The sequence below is a fragment of the Labrus bergylta genome, chromosome 19 (genome assembly GCF_963930695.1).
Source record: "Labrus bergylta chromosome 19, fLabBer1.1, whole genome shotgun sequence".
NCBI classification, from domain to species: domain Eukaryota; kingdom Metazoa; phylum Chordata; class Actinopteri; order Labriformes; family Labridae; genus Labrus; species Labrus bergylta.
The window spans coordinates 7,498,928-7,523,124 of NC_089213.1; the positions used below are offsets into that span (position 1 = coordinate 7,498,928).

At 41.1% G+C, this 24,197-nt stretch overlaps 1 protein-coding gene across 1 annotated transcript in view; it reads left to right on the forward strand.

The window, feature by feature from the left end:
* nxph1 (neurexophilin 1) overlaps positions 1–20,240 on the forward strand; it is a 47,599-nt gene extending 27,359 nt beyond the window's left edge. Inside the window, exon 2 of the mRNA XM_020638633.2 lies at positions 18,927–20,240. Coding sequence (XP_020494289.1) covers positions 18,927–19,682 — 756 coding nt within the window. The 3' untranslated portion in view covers positions 19,683–20,240. The remainder of the gene's footprint in view (positions 1–18,926) is intronic.
* The last annotated feature ends 3,957 nt before the right edge of the window (positions 20,241–24,197 follow it).

A 24,197-nucleotide genomic window follows, 5' to 3' on the forward strand; every position in this document is an offset into this window, starting at 1 on the left:
AAGACATTCATATGATATTTGTGTTTAAGTCTGTGAACTCACATCGCCTTACAATTTTGCAGAAGTGCAAGAGAACAGAGCACAGTGAGCACACATAGCTCAAAATACACTACTACACACACCTCCAGACCCCCTCTGGCACCACCGATCCCTTCTTACTCTACCTCTGTTACTACCTCTAAAGGCGGCACAGAGGGGGGATCGCTTTACCCCCCTCATTACACCTCTAGGACTTTCATACTGAAGTAAAACGTTACAGTAAACATCGCACTTTGAAACTGTATACTGAATGGAGCTTGATGCTCAACAGATGAACAGGGGGGGCTTCTCTGGTATGTTATGGAGCAAGTAATGACTGCATTAAGTTACAGACCTAAACACCGTACAGAACAGGAAATCTTGCCTAGAAGACTTTTAACGCTAACGGCCAGCTTCTGAAGAATTACAGAGATATTTGCATGCATTCCCAGAGGAAAGTAACTTCTATCAGACGCTGATAGACGATGAGTACCGATGGGACCAAGACACATCAGTGTGTGGTTTTGGGATTTATCTGGGAGGGATGATATTAGCAAGTTGGGTTCAACCAATGTGATTTTAAAAACATATTGTAAAAAGAATTCTAAAACAGTCAGAATAACTACTAATAAATCATGAGAGCATCGTTAAAAAGTTCAAATTCAGGTAGACTTAAAACTATAATCACTGGGGGCCCTGGTGGGGCAGTGGTCAGGTTCAAATCCGACCTGTGGCTCCTTTCCCGCATGTCATTCCCCACTTTCTCTCTCTCCTGGATTTCTGACTCTATCCGCTGTCCTATCCTTCCAATAAAGGCACAAAAAGGCTCATCTTAAATTTGTAATCACTGATTAAGTGAATGTGCATTAAAGCATTGATACTGATCCCTCCCCCATGCCTCCCCCCCTCCCTTTTTTCCCCTCTGACCTGGAAATCAATGATAGACAGAGTCCAACTAAATAGCATTTTGAAATGTAATTACAGGCCGCCAATACAAAGAGCGGGAGTGACCCTGTTACTACATCTTTTTGTCTCAGCTGAGTTATTTATGCCTGCAGCTCTTATTTCTTATTGATCACAGCTTGTCATGTGTGTGAGATGAGGTCCTCTGGAGTCAGCTGAAGCAAAAACTACCGCTCTATTGGATTATTGCTTTAATTCGATTTCAGGTAGAGACTCTGCATAGTAATGAGCTGTGGCTGCACTCCTGTGTCTCTCTCTCTCTCTCTCTCTCTCTCTCTTCACCTGGCTGCTGCTACTCCCCTTCCTCATTCGGACCCCAGGTCAGCTCCTGCACGCTCTCAATTCAGCTCCACTGCAGAGCCGCGGCTCTGGAGAGGAGAATAAACTTCATTATGTGTGTAAGGAAATCAAATAAAGCAGCAGAGCGCTCTCAATCATACTGCTGAATATATATTTCGCATGTCTCAGGGTGTGGGAAGTCTGGGGTTTGAATGTGGAGGAGGGTTATTCAAGTTTATCTACCCTTTAGGTCTGGACTAAATCTTCCCCTGGTGGCTCCAATACTGGGAAATGCTGGATGCATACAATATGAAGTCTCTTTTGATGCCTACAAAAGCCTTTTCAGTCTGTTTTATTCAAACTAGCCCTTTTTTAATTGTTATTCTGCTTTAAAGTCTTGAGTTCGTTGTTATGCTTTAATGTGATCTTCTTCTTTTTTCACCCACGTATGGGGCACTTTGTGAAGGATGCTACACTAAAAGAACTGTATTTAATCACCTAGCAACCACTCTAGGCTCACTTCTGGACACTGTAGCCTAGCTTATTGCGTTGATGCACAGAGGTCTGCATGAGGTGGAGTTCGTAGATGAATGTTGAGTTCAATGAAAACAGGCCCTTTGTGATGCTTTTAATGTGAAATATCTGGAGGGGTAAAGCTGAGGTACAGTATTGATGCAGTGAAAGTAGAAAAGTGTTGTGCTTATGGGAGACAGTGGGGTGGAAATGACCTTTACCTACACATTCAAACTGACCTTAAGGATGGTTATCAGGGATGATGTGTGTGCATATCTGATCAGTAGTAGTTTGATAATCTTCCTATATTACTGACTATAATGTCTCCACCTCAGCCTGCAGGTGCAGAGCGTCTGTCCTTTATAGCAGAAGGCTCTACTGCATGCATGCTTATGTTGTTAGGACTTTCAAGGCCTCTCTTCATATTTCAGACAGGATTTCAGCAAAGGGTTCAAATAATTAAAATATCTTTGCTTATAAAAGGTGAATTTGTGCATCCATTCTGCATATGGGCATCAAGCGCCCTCTTCAGTAATCAACGGGTGACGTCACTGAGGCTTTGTCCATGTCTATGGTTCAGATTCATGGCTGCACGGGTCATCTCTAGAGATAAATAAAAAGCAGAATTTACCAGAATGTGTACAAAAAACACTGACGTAGTTAATTATTTGTGTCGGTCAAGAGTACCAGATCAGAGTTACTTAAGACTTTCCCAGGACAAGTCCCGACATAAGTTCAGGTTGAGGCTATTGTCAACTCATAACAGAAAAGTCATGCCTGTGGAGAATAATCTTCAGCCCCTACTGGATGTACTTCTATCAGCATTTAATCATACAGCATGTGATGGCTTCCAAAAAACAAGGCACCCTTTTTGGCAGAGGCACAAGGTTGCATTTGTTTATTGTCTAGTTCAGCTTCTATTTTAAGGGAAAGCTTTTTAAAGTACACAAGTCTGTTCCAAGGCAGCCTTTTTAACATATTTATACACATGAGTTAATTCTGTTCCAAAGTTGTCTTTAGCATCTGTTGGGGCGGCAGTAGCTCAGTCTGCAAGGACTTGGGAACAGAGGGTCGCCGGTTTAAGTCCCGTTGTGGACCAAATCTGTAAATTGGTCTGGTAGCTGGAGAGGTGCCAGATCATTTCCTAAACATTGCCCCCATGTGCCATTGAGGAAGGCATCGAACCCCCCAAGGGTGACCAAACCAAAACCAAAAGACCTTACAGTAGCAGTAGCTAAAGGGTACCTTGGAACAGATTTGACCTTATTACAAAAATAAGAAAACTGACATGTAGAAAGTTGCTTAAGGGTACCATGAATTAGACTTTTAATTAAACCTTTAATCATAACTAAGACACATTAGAATTGAATAAAAGACCCTTCAAATATAAGACAAAAAAGGTAAAAAGAAACCACATAGACGGTTGAAAGAATAAGTTGCCAAATGACAAGTCTGAAAGGAGGATGCTGGCAACAATAGTTCCCTGGCACAGACAGCCCACAGACTTTGTGTTGCTGTAACAGAAAGTTGTGTCTTTATCAGTTATTTTATTAGGAGTCTGGATGCTAAAATAGCCTTGAAAACAAACCCCAAAAGTGTTGGTACTTGACATATAAATAATAGTAACATCACATTAGCACATGTGTACAGAAAAGCCTGTGTGGGTTCTTTTTCTTATAACACATTTTAAGAACCGTTGTATGAGGATAAGTTGCTTAATGCGACTGCCAGGCAGTGATTGAGAGCTTGGCATCCCGGTGTTGTCTCTTGTTACATCTTTCATTTGTGTGTCATGATAGAAGTCACTATCTTGCTGATGCAAAAAAATCTACATACGTTGCCAAATAAAGTAACATGACCGAAGCTAAATTGTCTGAAAGATGGACGCTTGGTAAACAATTGTTCCCTGACAAGAACATGCCAAAGGAAGCTGTCTCTCGGCATTTTGCACAAGCAGCAACCTCCAGTTTTAAGAAAAAAGGCAAATGCATAAGTGCAAATAGAATGCAGTTCCTTGAGTGTCCACTTGAGGTTGGCTGCAAAAGCACCATTAGTCAAAAACATCTATGTTGAAATGCCCATTTTAACAAGGAAAAAGCAAAATAATTACTGCACAAACAAACTTATTGGGTCCGAATAGCTTGTGTCTTTTATCAGCACACACTAAACTTTGATTTTTTTTTTTTAAACTCATCCATTTAAGATTTTATTAAGGATAAAATCCATGCATAATCAGGGGTGTGGCTAATCTGACTGACAGGTGGGTGCATGGTAGGAGGCTTAAGGCCCGCCCCAGCTCCACCTGTTTCTAGGTTGACAGAAAGTCGAGTTGAGACAGAATTTCCAACATGACGACCGCCATCGTTGAACTTCAGAAATCTGCTTCAGACAGAAACCAATGGGTGACGTCACTGAGACAACGTCCATGTTTTGTACAGTCTGGTTTTGCAGCTACAGTTTTGTGAATGCTCTTCTGATGTGTTTATGTTTTGCTGTTTTACCTTCCCCTGGACCCGAAGTGTTTCCTGAATGTTCCTGTAGCACCGTAGATTAAAGAAGGACTTCAACAGAAACAGACGCCAGAAAAAAAAAGGCACCAACACACAAACTAACAAAGTATATCAGTGCTGCAGCGATGTGTGTGAGGTTAACAATCAGATTGAAACACAATGTAGTGACAGCATGAGGGCAACAGCAGGATGTAGTGAAAGTTAATATCTCTATGAACACAAGTCAAATGTTAATGAGTTGCTCTCTATTAGATCCCCCGAGTACCCTGAAGGATTATAGTCAACATCGTTCTAATCAAAACACTAATTACATGAAATAAAACAGCCATGGCAGACGGCAACAGAATTAACAGTTACTGTAATTTCTCTTTAATTCAGCTAATGATGATGTGCATATTTATCTCATTCTCACGATATTTGATGAATCACTGTTTGTTGTTCTGCAAAACTGGGAGAAGCTGCAGGACCAATATGAATAATGAAGCGAATACTTCCACAGATTTTACGCATACTGTACTTTCAGCTGAGTATTTGCCGTGTGAATAATTCAATGGGATTTGTTTAAGCAATAATCCTTCATAATGCATCCCTTTACCGAGAGGAGGAACAGGCAGAAGGTGCAGAAGTGGTTGCTTAAAAGCATTTTGGGCGATTGGTGGGAACGGAGGCAGCGGCGTCGTGTGCTGGGGGAGTTATTGCTCCACTTACTTTACAAACTGAAAATCTCATTAAGTGTGACACTGAAGATTAGTTGAGAGGGACCAAAGTGGAGAGAGAATGAACTCACAAAGGGGCTGTGAGGAGGCTTTGGCTTTGTTTGCCATCATTAATTCAGCATCGAAACAGCTCAGGGGGAAGCTGGGAGCCGCTGATCAGAAGAGCGGCGGATATGACAGGCGAACAGGTGCCCCTTCTCTCCTCCCAACACTCTTCCCTTTTAGCTCCCCTCCTCAGGTCTTAATTGAGGTGAGTTGTGTATTTGGGCCATCTGTGTGCTGACAAAATAAAGCCGGCTTTGATTTATGGCACCTCGGGACATATTAGTGTCTGAGTTTCACCAGCCAGAACCTCGACTCTGCATATAAATCCAAGACAACAATAGGAGGAGGGGGGGGCATTTTTCTGTTTTTATACCAGAATTAGAGATCAGGAAGTGTTTGTTTTCATAAATGAGATGAATCACAATACATTGTTCTTTCTCTTAATATGACGTTTTGCAGCCGGGGATGAAGTCGTGTGGTCTATTCTAATTCGCTGTCTGCAGGAAATGTAATGCACGATATTCATGAGCCAATTTGGACCCATCTGCGTAAAGATCAGAGCAACTGCATCAGCCGTCGAGTGTGTGATGTAATAAATAGTTAATAAAATCTGCTGGGGCTGGCTGTGAGGTCATCGACACAAGACTTTAAAGACTTTTAACCAAGAGTTCTGGGTCAAGCAAAAATCAAATCAAGTCAAATCAAATCAATTTTATTTATATAGCACTTTAAACACAACATTGATTGATCCAAAGTGCTGAACATTGCAGAAACAAAGCATTAAAAAGTAACAGACAAGAATAACAACAATTAAAAAACAAAAACAAAAACAAAAAAAAGCAATTGATTAAAAATATGTTTTAAGGCGAGTTTTAAAAACACCAATAGTGGGAGAGAGACGGATGTCTGGGGGCAAAGAGTTCCATAGTTTTGGTCCTGCAATAGAAAAGGCCCGATCCCCATTGCACCTTGTCCTCGATTTAGGCAGTGACAGAAAGTTTTGTGCAGATGACCTAAGATCTCTCACCGGTCAAAAAGTCAGTGTTTGAAGTCAAATTTAATCCTAAACGTAAAGGTTTAATATGCAATATAACATTTTAAACATTTATATAACAGATATTAAACATTTCCCTACTTAATATATTGTTGAGAAATTATTTTCTAAAAAAAAGAGTGAAGTCAAACTCCCTCTGTGTTTGTTGTTCTTAGCTCTGTGTTCACATTGACAAGACGGCGCTTCCTTTAGTTTTTTTTTAATTGTCACTCAAAGGCTCTAACATGTTTCACACATGTTTTTTCTTTTGTTTTGCTTGATCCCCTCCCTTTCCAACCCTGCCACCATGTGAGGGAAGAGAAACGACCTCGCCTACGCACTTGCAAAAGTACAATTCCAGGAGAACCAACGGACTTTCCAAACTTAAGAAAAGACTTTGGTCGAAAAATACTTCAAAGACATACTGAATGATATTTTGGCTGCACATCTGAAAAGTATTTTCAGTGCATCTGAAAAGCCCTCAGCTGGAACACTGAGGGAGGTTGGAGGAGGAGGGGAGGTGGTGCCCTGAGGGACAGATGAGGTATGGTCAAAGAAAAGCTTTGTTTTGGTTCGTCCAAACGTAAAAGCAACACAACATACAGGACGAGGACCTGAAGGGATGATGGGGATGTCAATGCTTAGTATGGTATCGCCTTCACACATGCACAAAAGTCCTTAAAACGACCTGAAATTTTCTGACTGAGCTGAAAGTGTGAATGCAAACAGTCACATTAGTCCCTCTAACTTTACCCAGATTATTTATTTCTACAAGCCCCATTGTACATCTACCACGTGAAGTTGGGATGAGCTTAGGTGAGGACACAGAATGAAAAATTCAGGAACATTCACTGCGAGTGAGGTGAGGACGTTTGTATCCTGCAACTGGGTCAGGACAATAGACCGCTGCCATGTAGTTGCACGTAATGAATATCAAACTTGACATGCCTGATTCTCAACAAACACCTGACAACACCTCCTTCCAATTAGCTGTCCATATAGGCTGCAACCTCTCTGCTCTTCCATTAACCAGCTCTGACCTGCACCAGTACTGAACTCTCGCTCAGCCTCACCACAACCCCCAGAATCCACCTGCAAATCTCTGACTGGGAGGTTTAAGATATCATCCCATCACAGCACAAAGTTCTGCATGTAAATTAAATCAGTGAGGAGTGAGTTGTCTGACTGAACTGTCATCATGGCTTCTCCTGCCACTTCTGTGCCACTCATTTTACCTCATTTTTTGCTTCCTGAGACTTCAGACTTCTTTTTTCAGAAGACCATAAAATGTAGTTGGAGGTCTCTGTAGTCAAAGCCGTACATTGTGCAACTTTGTTGATCTTGCCTTGTAGGACACATGCAAACAATGCCTGGAGGACTTTTGACTCTGTATTTGGGGTGGCCTACCCTTACCCCCCTTATCTAAACCGATGCCCCATTAAATATTCCCTGACAAAAAAAATCTCTTCCTGCTCTCTCTTACTCGTCAAACTCATAACTCTGTGTGAATCTCTGCTCGAATGCAAATTATGTCTGGATGCTAAAAATACCTTTGTATCAGGCAGCACTGACAGAGGTTAAAAACACCTCCAGTTTGCCTCTCGTAGATCAAATAGAAACATCAGTATTGATATCAGTCTGTTTCCTAACCAGCTAAAAACTCCTCACAGGAGATTCAAATACAGATTGAAGACATAAATCGGGATGATTAGAGTAAAAATACTACTTATCAGTCATTCACTTCAAAACAACTTTCTGGGGTTGCCAGGTTGGGGTGACAAAACCTGCACAACAGCTTTTTAAAACAACAAAACTTCAGAAGTAAAGTATGCCCATGTCGATCCATGCACTGTATCATTTTCAGACACGTTATAAAAACTAGAGAGTCAATATTCCGTGTGCAAGAGGTCCGAACAAGATTATCAAACTATTACTAAGTGAGCTATGATCAAAATTGTGATTTTTTTTTTTTTTATCAATACCGGTCTCAAGACCAATTTTTGGAGGTCTTAGTCTTGTCTCGGAATCTAAAGCATTTTTACTCGGTCTTTTTCTCGGTCTCAGACTGGGCGGACTCTGGATTTTAAATGAAGACCACCACTGATCGGCTATTTTGCCACAACATTACTGTGATTAGAAGGAAAACGCCTCTTTTTAAAAGAACAAATAACTTAATTTCATTCATAATTTGATTTGTATCCCTTGGTTACGGCTGCAACCTTCCCGGTCTTCCTGGTCTTGGTCTTGATCCCTAAATGTTTTGGTCGTGCCCCGGTCTCTGAGCACTCTGGTCCTGTGTATATCTTGGTCTTGGTTACTGCGGTCGCCTTGACTACAGCACTAGTCTGTATTCAGTCGTATTAATACAATTCTGAATTAATATTGGTTATTTATTTTTCTGTTTATCTGAGAGCTGAATTACTGCAGCTGCATAACATCTGTGGCAGTGTCTGAATATAAGAGACCAGCTCAAAGAAACCAAGGCAGAAACAGAACAGCTAGAGCATAAAAGACTGAAACACACACACACACAAACACACACACACACACACATGCACATGCACACACACGAGTCGGCTCTAATGATGTGTCTACAGTCTGCTTACATGACCATTAGGCAGCTCGAGTACATGGGCAAAGCGTGATATTCCAGCAGCACTTAGCAGCCCGTGTGGCGCCAAGCACCGATAGTTTAGCTCACATTGTGTGCTGTGGGTGTTGATGGCTGTTAGCGGCCGGGTTTCATGGCTTATTCTCTCAGAGGAACACTTTATGAGATGTGGACACACAGCCTCTGAATGCCTCGCTCGTGTCTGAATGTGCTGCTCAATGTAGCTGAGCAGAAAAGCCATCAGAGGATAGTTTGTAATCTCTGTTAACCACAAATGTCTTTCCCCCCATGTAGCATTTATTTAGGCAGCCCTTTTGTGATGTGGTCTATTTTTAGTGCTTTGGTGCAGGAAAATATCTTTTAAATGAAATTATAATGGCCATCTCTGGAAACCTGGAAACGAATGAATGACACATTCGATTTGCTTAATAAAGTGCAGTAGGACATCTATACTGAACAATACTAACATAGAGTGCACTATAATGCGCATTACATGAACACGAGGACTGGAAAACCAACACAACAAGTGAAGACTGTTACACAACCAAAGCTTTAAAACAACTGGTTCAAATCATAAAATCAGCGATACAGCTGTTAAAATATATATATTTTTAGTTTGAGCGACATTTTGCCAATTTTATTACAAATCTAAATTAAAGATAGGCGTCTACAGCGAATCATAGGGTATGGTATCGAATTGTATGGTATGTTATGGTGTCATATTTCCTTCCAGGGTGAAGATTTTCAGAAACTCTGTTTAAGGTGTTTGTGTAGACTCTCCCACTATGTTGATGAGCAGAGACGCCTGAACTTTGTAAATGAAATGGTCGTAGCAGAGGAATGGCGAGCAAATGTTAAATGTTTGTTAATGTAAAGGTTTCTGACTTTATTTATTTTTATACTAGTGGCAAAGTGAATGATGATCATGTCAATCCCAAAGTAAGAAAATGTGATACCTCAGAAAACATGTGCACGGTCCTCTGTGTGGAATGAACCCCCTCACAGGCTTTAATAGTGTGTTCAGTTATCAGTGTAGAGCGTGTGAGGGCTCCGTTTTCTCTTTTACTCCGCTGGACTGAAGGTTAATTGTCCGCATGTTCAGGGTCAATCCTCCCCAGTCCTCCTCCTCGTGTATTGTAAAGCTAACACCCTCAAATTTTCCCTATTTTTCTCTCCCTCTCCTTCTGTTTTTCATTCTCTGGAGCTTCTTTCATTCACCACATTGTGCTCAGGCCTTCATTCTTCGCCCCGGCATTTTATTCCAGCGCCGCTTTGCAGCTCCCTTGGCGTGCAGATGATGATTGGAAATGCTGAAAAGAGCGGGAAAATCTGGAGCTCATCTCATCTCAGATCTTTTGTCCTCTGTCTAATTTGACAGAAAACAAAAACAACAAACGAGACGGGTCCAACTGAACAGTCTATTGAAAACAAATCCTGGGATGTTACTGTGTTTGACTCTAGAATCACATTATACAGTTAAAGGTGGTATTTTCCTGTTGTTTCTAAGAACTAGTGTGCACAGTTTGAGTTAATATAATCTGCCCTCTCAGGCCATTTCCCTCTCCAATCATTGAGTTGCAAATTGCCACAGAGTCACAGTCAAACGTGGACTGCAAAGCAAGTGTTGTGATTTGATTTATCGTCCCATGCCTCAGCTGTTGGCTGTAAGAGAGCCACATCAATAACACCTGTGTGTTCAGCAAAAAGCGACAAGTTAATTACAAGAACAAATGAAAGAACTTTCAGGATTTCTTCGAGTGAGAGAGAGAGAGAGCATAGTTCAGGGCACCACAGGGTGCAGATCTGTGTATATATGTATTTATATTATCAGGGTGTTGCCTTGATATTTATCACATTCTGTTGCAGAAAACTATGGTCTTTATTTGGTATGGAGCAGATGTCTTGTAATTCCCTCCATAAGTACACTCTATTTATCAACTTAAAGTAACACTGAATAAGCCACCGAGCCAGAAACGGGGAGCAAAGATGCTAAAAATGCTAATTAGCGCTAACATTTTAATACATTCAAACTACAATTGAATTGACCTTAAAGACAGACCTCTCTGACAGTCTATTAGTAAAATCAACTTGACTTCAAGATCTATTATTCATCCAATGTTTGCATTAATTATCATCAAGATGACCACATCATCACCAAGACATCAGAGGTTAAAGGTCACATATGGTGCAAAATATACTTCACCATGTTTTTCTTACACTAATATGTGTCTCTAGTCCGTCTACAAAACCCCTCAATGATGAGAAAAGTCCATCTTCTCCGTCTGTAGCCTGCTCCACTTTTCAAAAAATGTGTGCTCAAACAGGCCGTTTGGAGATTTTCCCTTCATGACATCACAAAGGGCAGTAACCCCTCCCCAAGGCGGGTGACCCTCCCACAGCTAGGTGTTTGTTCTGCCCTCTGAGTCTGCCTTCTCTACCTGAGCTACCCAAGCCCTTCAAGAGAGGGGCGTGGTCAGACACAGCTCATTTACATATTGAAAGGTACAGAAACAGCCTGTTCTGAGCAGGGCTGAAATAGAGGGGATTATAGACATGATCAAATACAGGATCAGAGTGGATTTAGAACAAGAAACTTCACACACATGTTTTGAGGAGCTCTGAGACTTATTTACACTGGTTGAAGAGGAGGAGAATATGTGACCATTTTGCTTTTGTGATGCTTAATCAGACACGGTCTCTTCATGTTTCTCAAAGAATCCATGCTACGAATTATGCATTATTTTAAATCTTAAAATAATAATAATAAGTTGTGGGTTACAGAGATATTTATCTTCAGTACAGTTGTCATAACTTCAGAAATGAGACCAAGGTTGTTTATGCTACAGGCTGTTTAACATAGGGCTCAACAAGGATTGCCTTACGTATAGTGCAAATGGACACTATAGGTAGTGGAATTTTTAACATCAATGTTCAAATTGGAGGTTGCCACTTGATTTATTCTGAAATGCAACCAAAGTTTTAAAGACATGTATCATAAAATGTAGAGCAGTGAAAATACATGGCTACCAAGGCTAAAGCACATTGTTCACTTGTATTTGCACCTTCTGCCTGTTGCTTTAACTCTGCATATGTTCATCTATGATTCTCAGGGTTTTCAATAGGAGAGCAGTGTTAAATAAAGGTAATGCAGGTGAATGTAAGGCATTGTGAGGCCCCCCTCTTCTGCTCTCGGGTTAAAAGCACATTATAAAGTAAGGTCATTAACATTTTGAATTTCTACATACCTCAGCTAAAATGTTGGCTCTGCAATTTTGCAAGGAACTACTGGAGATTTTTGGCCCTAATTCATTCCAGTGAGAGGCTCAGTGAAACACATTTGCTTATAAAGCACTTCACTTCATGCAGAGTTCAGTCTTTTTGAACTTTGGACCACACATCTCTAGAGCTTAATTAAGAAGAATCGTCCCATAACTCATGAACATGGCTTTTTTGTGGCTTAAGAAAGAATTGGGCTTAACAGAACTGCCGTTCTTCTTAATTTAGGGAATTGGATGATGCTAGCACAACACCATAGACTGTATAAGACCTAGCCCTAGTGACTACCCATTGGTTTCCAGATGGGCTTCATGTTAAAGATAAAGATACACTTTATTGGTTGCCATACTGGAAAAGCTATCTCAACCTAACCATCCAGCGCCAAAGAGGTCAAGCTGAAGTTGGCCTAAAGCATCCTGGCACACAACGAGAACACCCCCAACATGTCAGTTAGCCCAGCATCACCACGGATTATGCAAATGTAAACAGATCTCTTAGCCTTTATAAAAAATCTCAACGGATACTTTATAAAAGAAATTCACCCCTGTACAGATTTAACCTACCAAGAAAGAATTTGTCTTGACCGAAACCGTTATTTGAACCAGGCTGTATACATTTTAATTTCCTCTGTAAATATGGACATTTATAATATGGGACTTAATAGGGATTTGGTGGCTTTTGCAGCCAGCCTCAAGTGGACACTCACAGAACTGCAATTTTATGCACCTCCACATTGTCTACATTTTAACACTGAAGGTAGTAGCTAACGCAACACACCAAAATTACTAACTGAGGGGAAGCTGTTATAAAGCATTGTGGGTAATGTAGGAGCCAACTTTAAACAACAAGAAAGATGACAACTCTGGTTCGGCTGGACTGGTTCTGATCCTTTTTTAAACAGTCCATTGGGACAATGTTACAAGAGTAAAGTGATAAATGTGTGTAGTACTCTGTGAAGTGAGGTGGGCCTTGTTATTCAGTACATTTTAATTTCCTTATTTATTGGTTTTATACGAGGAAACCACACCAGCAGCAGAGAGAGGCTGCTGCTTGGCTGCAGTGAGTGTGTGGACACTGATAGATGTTAATAACAGTCATTACTAAGCTGCACACTTCACACTTGTGGAAAGCTTTCTGTCACAGCACTAGAGTGAATATCATCTGCTTAAAGAGTATAAAGTCCAGACATTTATCAGACAGCTTACATCACAAACAGCAGCCTGGTCGTCAGCCCAACACGAGAAAATATGATGATTTAATTACACTAATGGTGTCAGTTTTGCACATGCAGACCCCTGCTTGCAAAAATATAAATAAGTACAGACTTTCTAAACAACCCGTTTCTGGGCTTTTATGTGCAGTTACTGAATGACCCACTGAGAGGCTGAGGATTTTACCTCCCTTTCCCATGTTTCTATTACAGTACATATTGTTATGTAAAGCAAAATGCAAACACATTCTGAAGAGCTTAGTTAAACTGGCAATTATAGCTGTGAAAATATTGTCCTGTTTGAATTTATGTTCTCAGTCGGTCACCCAGCTTTCAGCCCAACATTAGCATGTAAAACCAGAGAAAACAGATGAAGAAAATCACTTTTTTAGACAACATGCACAACAAGAAAGATGTAGATAAATGGAGTCTCTTGTGTCTCTTTTACGGGGCAGTGTGTAATGTTGTAAATTATGGAGAAATATTCAGTTTGAGTCTTTTGCACAAAAGGTGACCCCAGAGAGAGAGAGAGAGAGACAGACAGACAGAGAGAGAGAGAGAGAGAGAGAGAGAGAGAGAGAGAGAGAGAGAGAGAGAGACAGACAGAGAGAGAGAGAGAGAGAGAGAGAGACAGACAGAGAGAGAGAGAGAGAGACAGACAGAGAGAGAGAGAGAGAGAGACAGAGAGAGAGAGAGAGAGAGAGAGAGGGGGGGGGGGGGGATATTGAAATGCAGGCCACCCAGTTGGAGGAAAATGGCCTCTACACTTGTGATGCGGGCACTTACCATTAGGCTACCGGCGCACCAACAAACAGATTTCCTAATTTCTATAAGTTAATTTCTATCTTATTTTCATTTTATTTGAATTGTTGTTTATATCTTGGGTGAAGCCCATAGAATATATAATACGTGGTTGTGGTCTCTTGGTTTTAAAGACTCATTTTTGGGGCATTTGCATCCCATGCTTTTGAAACTAGTTTGTTCTACAAGCCTGTCTTAAAAGTATAGCACTACTTATTACAATACTCTAAAGCCAAACAAAACATAACATTGTGCACAACAGTTAACTGACATGTAAAGCAGAGTATTGGTTCTTTACACTGATTCTCTTCACCCAAAAAAATGAATGAATCAATCAAGTTACCAGATCTTTTTCAATATTCAATAAGGTTTATGTATCAAGAAGAAAATTTAGCGTGAAACTTCTGAGAGCAGTTCAGAGATCTATTTCACTTCCGTCTGTGCAGAGACTTTAGTAAAGAATTCACGTTTACACTGAATGCTTCAGACGGAGACAGCGCTGCTCGCCTTGCCCAGCAGTCTTCCTAGCCTGAGGGTGACCAACTGGCTGTCTGGCCTGTGGTCAGGTATCTGCGAGGCCATGCTGGCCGTGGTGCCGGCCATGTTTACCAGATGCACCACTCCCTCAGGTGAGCGCACTACAGCTGGCAGGATCCAGCAGACACACTGGCGCTCAGCCCGAAACATGCTGGATGACGCCTGAGCCGGAGAAGTGCTCAGATAAACATGTCTGTATGCACAGCAAAAACCCAACCAACGGACGAGATGAATAATGAGCACAGATAAACAGCAAAGACTGCACACTTCATACTCAAAGGCAATCCTATGGAATTACTACAACATCATAAAATACAAATCCATAGCATCAATAAATCAGTGTCAGAATGACTGACAGTGTGGAGTTTATACCAGGTGACACCTTTGACTTTGTTCAAAGTTTTTAAGAAGTATTCAGCAAGAATGATTAATATTTGTCTTTTTAAAGCTGAGAGAAATATTGTTTTAAGATATTTGGAGGCCAGCTGCAAAGGCATCACAACATTAGTGAGTTCTTGATACTTACTGGCTGCAGGGAGTCCATTGTTTCCTGACCTTTGACCTCTGCAAAGTCATCGCAGTGAAACTGTTCAAAGCTCTATATGCACTGCAGGTGTAGATAACCAGAGAGATAATCTCCTTAAATGTTTGCGTTACGGCACAATGGAATTGTAAAATAAACTTTTTGAAATGGAGGTTGGGTGAGCACGTATACATGGAGAGAGTGAGGTGCATGGGACACCCTGCTGTGTATTAAGAGAGGAGACGTGCAGGAGTGTGTGGTTATGAAAACTCGAAGATGACCCCCCTCCCCTTGACTGCACCACCACAGGTATACCCCAATATCAAAATGTGTATCAATATTTACAAAGAAGATTGTTTTCTTTTTAAAGGTAATATTTGCTCTTAAAAAAAAAATAATAATCTTTGGCGTTCTTGGCCTTTATTGGATATGTCAGCTGAAGAAGGAAAGGAAATGTTGGGAGGAGAGAGTGGGGAGGGCAGGATGACATGCAGGAAAGGGCCAAGGTTGGACCCGAACTCTTACCCAGCTTCTGCACACGGGGCGCGCAATACAAACACAATTTTCTCTGCGCACCGAGATGTGTCTTCAAAAGTGGGGCTCGTCTTATAATCAGGGTCGTCTTGTATTCTGGACAACACTCATAATGTAAAATTGTTACTTCTACCTGAATTAGGGGTTTGGAAACAGAGTCCCCTGCAGGTTAAGATAAAAAAAAAAGGTTCTGATGTTGTTGTACTGCTGGCTTTTGTTTTCATTTGCACAGATGAGTACATGAGTGCAAGAACTGAATTTCTATGAGGATTAAAAAACGACGAATCCCCTAAAAGCATCTCAAGCGCTTTGTCTTCTGTTTTTATGTTCATTTTTAATAAATTCTTTAGAAAGCCCAGCGAGAAAGGGGTCTTTTCCATATCCCCTTCATAAGCAGCCACATTATCATAAATCCATTCCAATGAAATCCTCACCCTGCACCAACCGGGGGGGGGGGGAATTCTTCAGCATGAGGAGGCCACCTCACCTGTTTGAATAGGAGATGATTGCCGAGTGTGTCTGCCTTGAGCAGCCGAGAGCTCTCGGAGTTTAACCCTTCAGGCTAAACATAGATCCCTTGAGACCCTCTTCAGCTCCACTGAGTGGGCTGTTAGCCTCACGGAGCGTCTGTTTGTTTCTTTCCTCGTGTCTCATGTCGAGCAGGCTCCCCAGGGACCGACTGGTTTATTATTCAACAGTCTGCATTTAGTGTCCAATTAGAGCTGAACATGATACATTTCCTTTGAAAGTCCCAGTTTTTCAGATTCCTTATTAGACTCTGCACTCATTCATGTGTAGCTGTGGAATCCAAATCTTTGTGGCTAATGGTTAGCGGTAAATAAAACATGGGAATTATTTTGAAATGGTTTTAAGAGTGTTAGTGTAAAGTAGATTTAAACCATTTTCAACTTCTTGGTCTGTAGATTATTTCAGCCAGCAGGCACTAACATTTAGTTACGTTGTTCACAAGAGGACAAACCAACACGTTTTCTTCTTTGTAATGTCAAACACACACTTCAAGAAACTACTGTTGTCTAACCCTGCATTCATGTGGTGTCAGACACATCGGGAAAAACAAGTTTCTGAGTTTGATAATGCACATGAACGCCGGCTCAAGTCTGAACAACAACTCAGAAACTCAGGAAAGAATAAGTCGCCTGACTTGCATTTGACGTCATATTCGTCGTCACATGGGGGCTTAAATATATTTTGTTAATGTCAAGATATTTATAATTAATTCACTTATTGCACATGGATTCTGGACAACAGCTAAATTGGTTCAATGGAATCTTTGTTATTTTGATCTTTTTCACCTTCAATCCAAAACTCAGAGTCCCTTCAGAATCCTGTCTTGATTTTTTATTCTGCTGCCCAGCCTGTGACTTACTTCTCACAACGTATATTCACCTTACAAACAGTATGTGTAAAGCTTTCTGTGTGTCCCCACGGGGCTGAGAGACTCGCTGTGGTGCAATTCAATTTGAAGGGCCGACTGATTGGCTGCGAAACCTTATTTTCCAAGTATTGATTCTGGGAGCAACACGTAAAATGCAAAAAAAAAAAAAAAAAACTCAACAAGACGGATCTGCTGTCACGTCTTACAGTAGAAATCATGCAATCAGTGTCACATACCTCCACCGGGGGGCCTAATTCCACTCATTGCTGCTAAATAGTGAAACCCCTTTGGTTCATCAATCATCAATTCAAGGAGCACTCTTTAGTTAATAGTCCAGTCTTTACTTGCTGAACGGCCACTGCATTTATCTGTGAGAGCGAGCGGATACTGCCTCTATGTGACAGAGGGAGGAGATGGGAGCAATATGTTTTACTTTGATTGCTGGATTCTCTTTCTCGCTTGGCTTGCTGCACTATAATTCCCAATTTGGCGCTGTCTGCTATCATGATTCAAAATTGAAGATTACAGCAAAGATTGACTATCTCGACCCCCCATGGAATACCCTTGATTGGTCAATCTTGTAGAAAAGGGCTTGCTTTAATGTGAAAGTCAATATTTCCTGAATTATATAGATAAGTAATACCTTGTGACGCATCATTTAACCCAATGCAGAAGAAAGTTCTTGAATGGGCAGACTTCTCTGGGCTTTAAACTGAGATCAACCTTCACTTTTAATTCATTATTCAAGAGATATACAGACACACCAAAGATATTATGGTGGAAAAACAGATTGTTAAGTCAAATAAATGATAGCCGGCAACAGATTTAGTCTTTCATTTAACACATGACTAATATTTTTACAGGTTCGCCCTAAATGCCAGTCAGATATCATGTACAAGGTGTAACGCATACCATTTTGTAAATAACCAATGGGAGCGCATCAGAAAGAATGCCTCATCAAATTCAAACTGGGAGCATTAAACTGGTTAGAAAGTAAACATGGACGAGACTTTGACGGCTGCTGTCATTAAGTCCCTATACAGACTGATTTCAAAGTTGGATGCTTGCTAATGTTGTTTGCATGGCCTTGCAAAGGTCTGTTGAGTTGGTGAACATTTCAGTTTGCTGAATGCTTGATTATAACGCCATCCTAGTGACCATTAGGTCTTTAATAAACTCCACGGATAACACAAACCATTGAAAAAACAATGACAGCTGTGGACAAAAGCTGCTTCTGTTTCTGCTCTATTGTTTGTTTTCTTTTAATCTTTGGAGGGAACATGATGAGAAATAATCTCAAAATGATTCTAGTAGTAGTCTTTTAAAAAGTCACCATGCAAGAAGTCTTTTAAAAGCTTTTATAGTCTGTGACTTAAATGTCAAAGTCTACTTTACCCAAGGAGACTCTGGAAAGACCTCACTCCCATATGTTATTAAAGTACCCATAACTATGAGAAGTGTTGACTTTAAAATAAGGAAGTGTCAATAGATTTGGGGGTTTGAGTGGTCCGTATAAGCTCAGATAAAATAACACTTTCATTGTTAGAATTGATATTCTGAGCATCAATCATAGTACAAAGTAGGAAACAGTGCATATACACTTATGTACAGCACATTGAAGTATGTTCTTTTAACCCCATGAAATAGCTCCCTATGGCATCCATGGAAATTTTCATTTTCCTGTCTAATAGCCAGAGCATTATTCCATTTAATTTGAAAGTTAAGGTTTCACCATTGGGATCATCATGTTGTTCTTGCTTTGACTGTATCATTATGCTCAGTTAGGTATGATGGCAAAACATGCACACTGCAGGTCAAGCCACAACATCAAGGGAATCAAGCAAATCACCACCGATAAATGTGCTGCTGAACCAATTGCAGAGTTTAGAGGTTTAATGTATGTACGTGATAAATGAAACGGGTCACACGCTTGCTGACAGATGTTTTTCTCTCTTTCCCAGGTTACAAGTGCTCGCGCCTCAAAGTCAGACATTGTCAAGTCGGGAAGTCCCAAATCAACGCTAAAGCATATATGGACAGAAAGCAGTAAGGATATGTCCATCAGTAGGCTGCTGTCACAGACTCTACAGGGCAAAGAGAACAGCACAGCCTTGGACCTTCGCTATGACACTCCTGAGCCCTACTCTGAGCAGGACCTGTGGGACTGGCTGAGGAACTCCACAGACTTGCAGGACTCGCGGCCGCGGGCTAAACGGCGGCCAATGGTCAAGACGGGAAAGTTCAAGAAGATGTTTGGCTGGGGGGACTTCCACTCGAATATCAAGACGGTGAAACTCAACCTGCTGATCACCGGGAAGATCGTGGATCACGGCAACGGCACCTTCAGTGTCTACTTCCGCCACAACTCCACAGGCCAAGGCAACGTGTCCGTCAGCTTGGTCCCTCCAACCAAGGTAGTCGAGTTTGATGTGGCGGCGCAGCAGTCCGTCATTGACGCCAAGGACTCAAAGTCCTTTAACTGCCGCATCGAGTATGAGAAGGTCGAGAAAGGCGCCAAGAACACGCTCTGCAACTTCGACCCATCCAAGAACTGCTACCAGGAGCAGACTCAGAGTCACGTCTCCTGGCTCTGCTCCAAACCGTTCAAAGTCATCTGCATCTTCATCTCCTTCTACAGCACCGACTACAAACTGGTGCAGAAAGTGTGCCCGGACTACAACTACCACAGTGACACTCCCTACTTCCCCTCCGGTTGACGTTGCTGTACACTTACATACAGGAATGTCGAATGAGTCGAGCACAGACTGGGGCTTCTACCCACACCAGAGAAATGTGTTTGTTAGCCGTACTATCCCTAAACATGTCCATACCGCAGTGTTGAACAATTTCCCACTTTAATGTTCTGATTTTTGCGGAGATGGTGTTTACTTTTAACTGTCGAGGTGGTTTATAGGACTGTAATGTTTTTAAATCGTTTGTGATTATTATCAGTTAGAAATGTTTTTGTTCATTCTGTTTTGTCTCTGTTGAACCATGCCTAGATAGCAGGGGCTTATTAGTACTTCTGGGACCATTATTTTATTCAACTTGACCCTTTCTTTGTTGTTTCCTTCATGTTTAGTTCGAACTTCATTTCCAACTGGATGTTGAAGACTTTGTTTTCCTCTTTAAGCGCTGATGTGTTATCTCTCTGGACAACAACACATGGACTGTTTGCCCCTGCTGTGCTATTAACGCTCTGCAGTTTATCCTGCATAACTGGAAAACAAAATCAACTCCTCATTTAAAAAATGTTTAAAAAAAAAAAAATTAAATCCTCAGATATTTCTACCAAACCTGCAAGGCAGCTGAATAGGACAGTGAAGATCTGAATGTGGTGCACTCAGTAATCCGTGGTCGTCGTACCTGTTCATGGAGAGGAAAGAACGCACTGTCGATCTTCAGCTGTTGTCAGAGTGAACCTGCTAGTCCAGCTAGTTGTTGAGTTTGTCAGGTGATTGGTTCGTTCTCGGCTGATTGAATGTCTGATCACCTGACTGCGGAGTGGGTGGTTCGTTGGGGGATGGGGCTTGCTCATTGTCACTTAATATATCAAATGTAATGTATTGAATTCTATATCTTAGAGCCTAATTTGTATGAATGGTTTGTATTGTAAATAGTTTACCCCAATTGCGCTGCTTCTGTACATGCCACCCCATGAGCTGTGTGTTTCCCTCTCGTTCACTCCATTTATGCTCGTTCTTGGTTCCCCAAACAAAGAAAATGATGTTGCTGCCCTAGATGTGAATTTCATGAAAACAGCAATCCTGTACAGAAGCTGTAAAACTGACTCAATATATTAAAGTATTCATTGGAAGTTTCTTTATTGGGGGGTTGGGGTGGGGTTGGGGTTGGAGATGTACAAATGAATTAAAGAATACAGTAAATTTTATCAATTGATTGTTGGTTTGTGTGAGTTCTGTCCATGACCTTTGCTGTGATTTTAATGACTGCTCTCACCTACAACTCCTCGATGAAAGTCTGACTGATATCATACAAAAGGTTAATTAATGCCCTACGTCTCTAAAAGTACCAATCTGTAAGATATCTACTGAAAAAAATGATAAAGTGAGCTTACTATATGATCAGACATTAAGGAAACATGCTCTGTTGAAGTGCTGGCTTCTCTGACAACAATGCAGCAGCCAGTATGTCCTCCTTCTAACTTCTCCTTCTAATTTTAAGGCACCCTCACACGGCCGTTTGGGACGCCCCTCAGTTTGCCAGATATGAGAGCAGTTATCAGGTCAAACCAACAGGTGTTGCAGCGATGGAAGCGAGCAAGAGAACTGGTTCAGATAGAAGTGATTGTACCCAACCTAAAAAGCCTCTGCATGTTTCTAATAAGCTCCACGAGCAGAAACGTGCTCAAACTAGGATCAATATTGGAGATGCTTTTGAAAAATGGAGAGAGGTTAGAACACAGAAAGGTTTACAGACCGATGCAGAGCTGGATAAACACTGAAGCTTCAGTGTCCACCACATGACAACCTAAGAGGGACTCTACAAAGGAGGGGGCGGGGGGAGGAAGCTCACTCCAATGGAGGAGTTATACTGTATACTTGTAGGGTTTAGACTTCAATGGAAACCAAATTACTGGAAGTCAAAGGTTTCAATTATAATATTTCAAATTAATATCCACATTTCAGATTATTAAAAATATAAAACAGATGATTAACCATTATACTAGATTAATGGATGTGTGCCCAGTCTGGTTTTAAGTAATTTGAGGAATTATTTTCTCATATTCAAGGAATAAGAAAGGGAGGGCTCAGTCCTGCTAGCACGTTTATAGCAGCTGTCCCTGATTCATAGTCAGGTGCACAATGGGGTTCAAACTTCTACAAATGTCTCACAGTCTGCCACTGGTAGAATTCATTTCACCACCGTCTTACATTGTTTTTTCATTAGGCTGAAAAATGGCTGATTAATTTCTCAGTATATGTTTTGACAAAGTACACAGCCTCCATATTTCTCCTGTGTATCAAGTACAAACAGAGAGTATGTAAACAGTCTGTGAGAATGCTTCACAGTAAGAGGAACACATAAGCTCCATGCCTGACTATAATTACTTCTTGGATCTTCCTCTGATTCTGCACCATGTGTGATCGAGCAGATTTCCTATTAATCGAGCCTTCCAAAAAGTTGGACACATAGAGGTGAACTTGTATTGGGGTCCCTAGGAGATGTGGAGATTGGGATGCGAGACCGATAGCGTCTGCTCTGGGACTCCACAGTGGCACCTGCCATCGAATCCTCCGGCTCGGCAGTTAGGATCAGCAGTCGGCTTTAAACAGATTAGAGGCTCTGGGGGAGGGAAATCCGCTGCCTTTAGCTGGCTCACAACTTATCAGTAATTAAAGTAGATGCCAGGTTTGTGTGTTCATTGGCGGTCCGCGGAGTCCTTTTAGAGCTGTCCTCATTAAGGAGCTGCCTCCAAAAGTTTGCCCTCGATGCTCACTTTTAACAAGCCAGCAGGGATTTCAGAGTATGTGGCTAAATAGCGTCAGTGTATGAGCTCAGACATGATGCAACAATTTCTCCTATTTCTTAATCAAATGAACACGATGATCGTTTTAAGCCAACAGAGAATGTTTTGACTTGGGAGGATTGTTTTCCACATGGATATTGAGAAGTTAAGTAAGTCTGTAATAAGCTCAACAGCAGAAGATATCAAAGAAACTCAAAGACACATGAGTGAAATTATACGAGACATCATGGCATCACACCATGGCCAATAAAAATAGCAGAATGTTCATTTCTTATGAAATTGACTATTCTTCTGAAATAAAATATGCTTTCAACTTTATAGCATTAAAGAGGTTAAAATACAACCCCTCTTTAGGCTGTATTTTTAAGTACAACCCGAACTCCCAAAAAGTTGGTACGGTGTGTAAAATGTACATTCAAACAGGATGTGGTCATTTGCAAAACACTGAAACCCTATATTGAATTCAAAATAGCACAAAGACAACATATCAAATGTTGAAACTAAGAAATGTCCTTGTTTTTCAAAAATTATACGACCAATTTAAGTTTGGACAGTGGTTAAGCAAAGATTTAAAATGATGTCAAGTGCTGATGGAGTAACTCAAAGATCATAAGGTGAACTGGTCTTAGTAACATGAGAACACTCTCTCTGAAGTAAAGGTAGGGAGGGGTTCACGCTCAGTCAGAGACTGCTCCAAACAAATCAGAACAAAGGTTTCTCACTGTAAAATTGCAAATGATTCATGACTTTTTTTGTCTACAATTTCATAGGACGTTTTTGAGAATCTGGGGAAATCTCTGTATGCAGGGAACAAGGCAGAAAACAAATATCGAATGACTGTGATATTCGGGCCTTTCAGATGGCCCTGCATTAAAACAGAAATGATTCAGAAGTGGATTTCACTGCATGGGCTCAGGAACACTTCCAAAAAACATCGTCTGTGAAGAAAGTTTGTCACTTCTTATACAATTGCTAGCTTGTACTTACAAGCAAAAAGGAAATGGTATTAAAACCAGATCCAGAAACTATGCCACCATCTCTTGGCTGAAGGTCAGTTTAAAATATCCTGTGGTGTGATGAGTCACAATTTGAAATCCTGTTTGGAATTCCTGGACACCTTGTTCTCCAGGCTAAAAGAGGACAGGGACCATCCTGCCTGTCATCAGTGCATAGTATAAAAGCATCCGTGATGGTTTGGGGTGCATTAGTGCCCACAGCAGGGGTAACCTTCACATTTGAGAAGGCTCCATTAATGCTGAAACAAATAGGTTTGTTTTTCTCATTGAAGGCCTTGTTTATTTCAGTAAGTAAATACCAATCCACATCATGCATGTATTACAACAGCATGGCTTCATAGTGAAAGAGTCCGGGTGATGAACTGGCCTACCTGAAGACCGGCAGACCTGACTTGTCACAAATCATTAAGCAAGAACGGGACAACAGTCCCCCTCTCAAAGTTACAGAAACTGGTCTGCTCAGCTCCCAAAATGGTAATTGTAACATGAACCTTATTACAACTTTCGTAATGTTGAGCCCCTTTACGCTCCATTGTCTGATTGTGTAGTTAAAAGACCTAGTGAGATGTAGGTATAGAGCAAGTATAAGAGTAAGTAACATAAGATAGATTTAATATCTCTGTCCACTTGAAAAACCTACTTATGCAAGCGAGAAAACATTGGATGTAATCTTCCATGAAATAAGGAACAGCTGATTATCGAGTCAGTTTTGCAATTGTCCTTTT